At 32.7% G+C, this 6,712-nt stretch overlaps 2 protein-coding genes across 2 annotated transcripts; both read right to left on the bottom strand.

The window, feature by feature from the left end:
- Window positions 1-2,513: 2,513 nt before the first annotated feature.
- Window positions 2,514-6,554, bottom strand: LOC141691354 (uncharacterized). Its single transcript, XM_074496080.1, has 6 exons — window positions 6,452-6,554; window positions 6,199-6,266; window positions 4,676-6,073; window positions 3,500-4,587; window positions 3,274-3,392; window positions 2,514-3,187 (listed from the first exon to the last, which is right to left on the bottom strand). Exons 1-3 carry the CDS (start codon window positions 6,552-6,554, stop codon window positions 4,934-4,936), a joined length of 1,311 nt encoding a protein of 436 aa, XP_074352181.1. The 3' UTR covers window positions 2,514-3,187; window positions 3,274-3,392; window positions 3,500-4,587; window positions 4,676-4,933.
- LOC141691355 (uncharacterized) lies at window positions 3,542-4,903 on the bottom strand. Its single transcript, XM_074496081.1, has 5 exons — window positions 4,772-4,903; window positions 4,494-4,587; window positions 4,367-4,371; window positions 4,061-4,134; window positions 3,542-3,977 (listed from the first exon to the last, which is right to left on the bottom strand). The coding sequence occupies exons 1-5, from the start codon at window positions 4,901-4,903 to the stop codon at window positions 3,542-3,544; spliced, it is 741 nt and encodes a 246-aa protein (XP_074352182.1).
- Window positions 6,555-6,712: the final 158 nt, after the last annotated feature.

Below are 6,712 nucleotides of genomic sequence, written 5' to 3'. Positions count from 1 at the left end.
TTATTATAAATTGAAAGTTAAAGTAGTCCAATCAAGGATTCCATATCATTTAATAAAGATAAATTGAATTCCTTATTTAACAATTAATTCTTTGAAAATGAAATGGTTTAAAATGATTTGTGATGAATTGATTGAGATATTTTTTGGTATTCAGTTTTGAGAACCCTGATTCTATTATGATATTGTTATTAATCATATAATTGATTCCCAGAGTTGAATAGATTCTTGCTTTCCACTTGAAAGTTCCTTTGAGATCATGTTAATGATTTGTGATGAATGTCGGCTTCCACCCTATCTTGAGCTTTGATTCCTAAAAACCCAAATCTTTCTTCATAACCCTTTCATAGCCCAAAGACATAAATCTGTCACCTAGAGATTTGAAGTAGAATGCCTTAAAAGCAGTATTGGTATATTATGGATATTGTATCATAGAACTGTCATATAGTTACTTGCTGAGTTTTATACTCATATGTTTTGTTTTGTTCTAACCATGTCAGTTAAGCAAGAGGATGTTCAGACTTAGGCACACTGCTCGTAAAAGTGTACCTGGTGGCCCCTACCGTATTGCAGGCTTCCAGATGCCAGAGCAGGTAGTATAAGTTATGTGTGAGCAAGCGCTTAGTCGGAAAGTTTGTAAAGATACAATGGGTTATATGTCGGTTCCAAGTCGTAATCGATTGTGTAAATTAAATATTATTTTGGGTTATAATTTATATATTATGGTTGGTAGTTGTAATCTTGTCTCAAATTTTATCTTGTTTTTTTTTCTGTTAATAGTTAATCGGGGTTTATGCTTATTTATTGTTAGTCTAATGTTGTGTGGGTCCTCAATTCCTAACCCCGAGATTAAGGGTGTCACACTTATTTTAAAAAATATATATTAATTTAATGATAATCTGTATCCCATTTAACTAATATTTGAATTTATGAGACATATTTTAAAGTGACAAAAAAACAGGTATACTCGATATTATTTGTAATTTTTATGTCAAATTAAGGCTTAGATTCTGAACTTTAATTTAATATAGGTATTAAAAATGACAATTATGTTTACGTATAATTTTTTTAACATTAAAAGTCATTATTTACTTAATATTTTGTAATAAAATTTTTAGGTTATTCTTTTGTATTTTTTATTATTAATAAATTTTTCTCTCAAATATTTTAAATTCTTTAGGTTTTAATTATATATATATAGGCATACGAGTAAACAATTTTAGTTCAAATATTTAATAATTTTATAATTTTAAATTTAACAAATATTTTAAAATAAAGAATACTAAATACTATTTAGAAGTACTTATCAATTGAAAGTGCAACATTGAAATAAAATAAATTCTAATAGACCTAAAAATAATGTTAAATTATTTACATTTATAATAACTAAAATTATTTTTTAGGGCCTTCAAATATAAGTATGAACATAATTTTTTAAAGTTTAATTAATAATTAAAAGTATAGATATAAGTTCATATTTTTTTGGGACCTTTGAAAGTTGAGGCGTTAGGCTTTTGGGGCCTTTGAAAGTTGAGGCGTTAGGCGACCATGTAATGCGCCTGCGCTGGCCATGTGTGTGTTACAAGATCGACCTTTCATTTTTTTTTCTTTTTCTTTATTGGACCAAAGTAGCTAACTTTCCTTTTGTTAAGAATTGAGATTGAGGGTAAACTGTCCTACACTTTGATAATTTACTTTAATATTTAGGGTTATTTGCACTTTGTACACTCTTATTTTGTTGCAAAAATAAATGTGTATCAGGACTTTGCATAACTTAGGTTGCACCCATCAATTTCAACCCGTCATTTCAGCTTGCACCCCTTACGTCAAATCTCGTGGTTAACGTTAAATTCTGCAGGGGTATAATGGGAATAATTTTTATAACGGTTATATTGTCTATATAACCTCTTCTTCGTCTTCTTGTTCTTTGTACCCACATATGCCTCAATTTAATTCCCCTCCCTCACTATTTTCATAATCTAGTTTTGGGTGATTTTTGTTATTGCAAAAAATGGTCGTAATTCAAACAACATGGAAATACACAAACGCAGGCCGACGATTTCTTACTTGTACTGACCTGAGATGCCATTTTTTCAGGTGGTTGGATGCACCCCTTTGTCCCTGAGCTGCAGTGATTATTCCAGGCCTCTTACGAATGATTAACAACATGAAGCTGAGTTGAAGTCCGTTAAAACAACTAATATGCAATTGGTTCAAACATCTAATTCTCCTAAAATGTCAAAGTTACTACTAGCAGTGACATGAATTATGATTTTAGCCTATATCTTCTCCGCAAAAGAGTGATGGGAAAGTAGAATATCATATTATAGCTTATGGAAATGTAATGTCATCTTGGTTGCAGTTGTAAAGCTTATTATGTATGTTTATTAGTTATGAATATCTTGTTTTGACAAGTAATGTAATGTTTTGATCCGGTATTATTAATTTTACTTTTGTTGGATGCAATATAAATTGAAATTGGGATAACAAATGCTAACAACAAAATATAAAGCAAGTAAAACAATAAATTTGGCACCAACCAGAATCTTCATTATGGCACATAAAAACTAAGAACAGAGCAGTAATTGTGAGTTTACAAACACCAAAAGACCCAAAAGAGAAGTAGTTGTGCCCTTACATACTTGTCAAAATATAGAGTAATGGTTCAACTACTTGCCAACAACCATTGTGTCACATACATGGATAAAAGTTAAGGTCAAACAAGACATCCATAAATAGACATAAAGAGTGAATATCTAAAACATAAATAAACACCAGGTAATGCATCATCTTAGTCTTTTTTTAGACATGGCCATTTATTTCTTCAATCATGCTTCTTTTAGCTTCTTCAAAGAGGTAGACTGTTGTCCAGTCCTTGATTTCCAATTTTCAATCTCAACCATTTCATCTGTTGTTTGTGCTGGTGCTTTGAGCTGATTTATGATTCCACCATGACTAGTTTTTAGTTTCTTGGAACTTTTCTGGACATCTGAGTCAGACTCAGCCATTGGTACCTGCTTTGTTGGCTCTTTTATGGCAACTTGAAGTTATCTTGAAAGTCAGAATCAGATTTTATTTGTCTGTCCATTGCTTTCTTCTTCAACTTTTCTATTGCATCCTCCCTCCTTTGAACAATCTCAACTGCTGACCTTTTCTTTTGTGGAACTTCTTGAGTCTATTCATCAAGTTTCTATATAGACAAGTAAAGAATAACTGAAAAAGAGTATTTTTCAAATACTCGTTTAACAAAGTCTAAAAGTCCAAATAATGACTTACTTTGGATTCACAACCCCTTCTTGTATGACCAATCTGCTTGTAGTAGGAACATTTAATTAATTTTTGGCTTGTGGAATTTCTGATGTGGTTGTGTTTTCTTTAGGACCTTCTTCTTGTTCCTTTTTTTTGGTCAATTTTATGAAAATTAAAAGTACATGTAAGATAGAATACATACACTACATATAATATTGTTGAAAATTGAAATAAGCTATAACATATCAGGTACCTTATTATTGCAGGTTCTTGTGTTATGCCCACGTTCTCCATATTAAGAGCATCTAAGAGATGTTCCTACCCTCTTTAAAATGGTGGGATCCCTTTTTCTTGTTTTAACCTCATCATTCTTTGTATCTCTTTTCTTTTTGGGCCTTTCAGGCCGAGTCCTTTTTATGGGAGGCAAGGGACGGGCAATTTGAGTTGTTTCTTCCCAATATTGTTCTCCATTCACAGGTTCAATGAAATGACTGTAAACATTCAGAAAATTTGATCTTCTGTAGCAGTCATGAAGGTAATTCTCTAGATTCTCAGGCTTGAAGAAGATACAGGCACAAGCGTGGAAGCATGAAATCTCGCTTAATTGCCACTTCCTACATGCACGGGTCTTTTCTTCAAGGTCAAAAACAATTTCATGACCATTTACTGACATTGTAACAAGGTATTTGGTGCCACCGTATTGGACTTCATTTGATGCCTTTAATATATACCTAATTATATACACAAAAAAGTATACATATTATATGCAATCAGATGTGAATTTATAGACCATATTTGAATAATAATTACTTACTTTTTGAGGGGTTTCATTGCATTTGGACACCATGTACCAGTTCTTTTTTCCATTTTCTGTATCTTTTCTGAATCCTATACATGCAGCTATTGTGGATGCCTTTAATTACTAAAATTAGTCCCAGCTCTCTATACTTATTGATAGCCTTGTTACATGATTCACAATTATTGTTCACAAAGGTATCACTTTTACAAGTGAACCTAAACCCTGACCTACTCCATTGAGAAATAGGCTTGGCTGACAACCACTGATGTGCCCTAGGTATTATCTATTAATGATAAATGTAATCATATGAGTGAATCATACCTTAGCTGATACATAAAAAAACTGAGTTAGTAAGAGCATATCTTCTTTAAATGATCCATATTCTTGTTACAAAAATAAGAAGTATTAGACTTGGAAGCTGACCACATAAGCTTTCCAATGCCCATACCTCTATATTCATTGGCTAAGTTTTTTGACAGGTGCATAGAATAAAACCTGTGCTCAGACTGTGGAAACATGCTCTTAAATGCATTAACCAACCCCTGTAATGGAAATCAAGAAGAAAGTCAATCAAAGCTATGTAGGAACAAGTAATCTCAAAAATAATTGAACAAAGTAAAGGAACATCACCTTTTGTCTATCACAAATAAATGTAAAAGCTGTAGCATTACTTAGAACATTTTTCAACAGTTCAAGGAACCAATCCCAACAACCTTTAATTTTTACCTCCACCTGGGCCCAAGCAAGTGGATAGATTCCATCATTAGGATCAGTTACAACAGCAGTTAGTAGTATCCCTCCAAATGGTATCTTCAAATGGCAGCCATCTAGGCCAATGATTGGCCTGCATCCATGCATGAACCCTTCTTTTTAAGGACCTAAACTGACTTACATTCTTTTAAATCTCATTCCAACTAATCCAAATTCAGCTGGTTCTGTTATGATTTTAATAGTTGAAGTTGGCATGACTTTGAGTATGTCATTGCCATGATCATAAACCTTCCCAAATTCTTCCTCATGTTTTCCAGTGACAGCCTCCATTGCCTTTGTCAAAGCTCTATACACCATTGAATGACTTACATTACACTTCAAATCATTTATGACTTTTAATTGAAAAGCTGCAACTAGCCATATGGGATTCATCCTAATTTCTTCCTCATATTGACTAGTTAACCAAGTTGAATTTACTTGCTTTTGATCCCAAATCGGAGTACATGTATGCTTATCATTCTGTCTTTTAATCTGAATTGTAGTTGATCGTTGTTGTTGTCTTTCATAGCATTTCCACTCACAATCTTCCATACCTATCCACTTAATCTTATCTGACAAGTTCATTTTCAATCTAACACCTCTTTGATGAATTATTGCATGCTTCCTTACTGCTGCTCTGAATACTTGACCACTGTTAAATAACAATCCTAACTTGAATTGGGGATCATCCATGTCTGTAAACTCATTAAATTCTGGAAATTGGGGATCAGCTTCATCACATGAGGAAACAACCATTCTTTCTTCATCACTATTAAATAAGCTCTCACTACTGCTACCATCATCTTTCCATTCAGGATTTGTTTCTCCATCACTATCTACAACATCTTGTTTATTACCAACATCATATTCTTCTTCCCATGGATTATTTTCATAATCAGACCGGTCTACTTCACTCTCCATATTATCAGTATAATCCCCTCTGCAATATTCTCTCAAGTGTGCTTCCTCACTAACAGCTTGGTCTTTTTTCACACCACTTCTTCCAACATCATGACTATTTACATTCTCTTTCAAACCACTTTCACCAACATCTTTTTTCAGACCACTTTCACCAATATTAGTAGTAGGGTATTCACTATAGACATGTTTCTTACCTTTCTTAAATCCTTTAGCTGCATCTTTGTCATCTTTGTCGAGTTTCTTTGTCTCACCTTCTTTAACTTCCTCATCATCCAACACCACAGGTGCATTCTCTGTGTTTTTGAACAATCCCGGCAAATAGCCATATACATTTATCAGATAAAAAGTCATATAACACTACAAAAAATACGTAAAGTTGCCAAAATTGCTTACTCTTAACATTGAGTATCTCCCCATTTTTCTTGTTCTATTCAGAGGATTTGGTGGAGGTACTTTTTTTTATTGTTCTTTTTGACAGGTACCATTGTCTTAGTTTCATTAAAATCCCCCGAATGATATACTTTAATTGAGAAGTGTTCATAATCAGCCGCTGTAATCGAAATATAATAGAGATACAAATATGAAAATACACCCACGACATTTTGGGACCACATCAATAAACAATGGCAATAAAAATCCTAGAATACTAAAACATGCATGCATACATATACACACAAAACTAACAATAATATGTCGATTTATAAACACTAAAATAACAGATTAGACAAAACTAACAATCATAATTAGGGCATTTTTTATTGGTGCCTTTGTTAACACCATTGGGAGGGTCTGGGCCAACATCAGAAGCATCTTGAACTCGTAATCGACCTCTAACCATCTCAACAGCTGCTATGTAACTAGATTACCTGTCATTTTTATCATTCAATTTTAGGAATTTTTAGGTGTTTGATGGATTATAGGGATTGAGCAAATGAAAAAGCAGTAATGTATAGTCCTAAATCCTGTCATTTCTTTTATAATTGGAAAATACTCAAT

The sequence above is a fragment of the Apium graveolens genome, chromosome 10, assembly GCF_009905375.1.
Source record: "Apium graveolens cultivar Ventura chromosome 10, ASM990537v1, whole genome shotgun sequence".
Taxonomy (NCBI): Eukaryota; Viridiplantae; Streptophyta; class Magnoliopsida; order Apiales; family Apiaceae; genus Apium; species Apium graveolens.
This window is presented reverse-complemented; position numbering and strand designations above follow the sequence as displayed.

Coding starts and splice junctions, on each gene's coding strand:
- LOC141691355 (XM_074496081.1), bottom strand. CDS start 4,903: ATGCATGGATGCAGGCCAATCATTGGCCTAGATGGCTGCCATTTGAAG. Junction 4,588..4,771: donor TTGCTTGGGCCCAGGTGGAG/GTAAAAATTAAA, acceptor TTTCCATTACAG/GGGTTGGTTAATGCATTTAA. Junction 3,978..4,060: donor GCAATGAAACCCCTCAAAAA/GTAAGTAATTAT, acceptor GTATATAATTAG/GTATATATTAAAGGCATCAA.
- LOC141691354 (XM_074496080.1), bottom strand. CDS start 6,554: ATGGTTAGAGGTCGATTACGAGTTCAAGATGCTTCTGATGTTGGCCCA. Junction 6,267..6,451: donor AAAATGCCCTAATTATGATT/GTTAGTTTTGTC, acceptor TTTCGATTACAG/CGGCTGATTATGAACACTTC. Junction 6,074..6,198: donor TTAATGAAACTAAGACAATG/GTACCTGTCAAA, acceptor TATTTTTTGTAG/TGTTATATGACTTTTTATCT.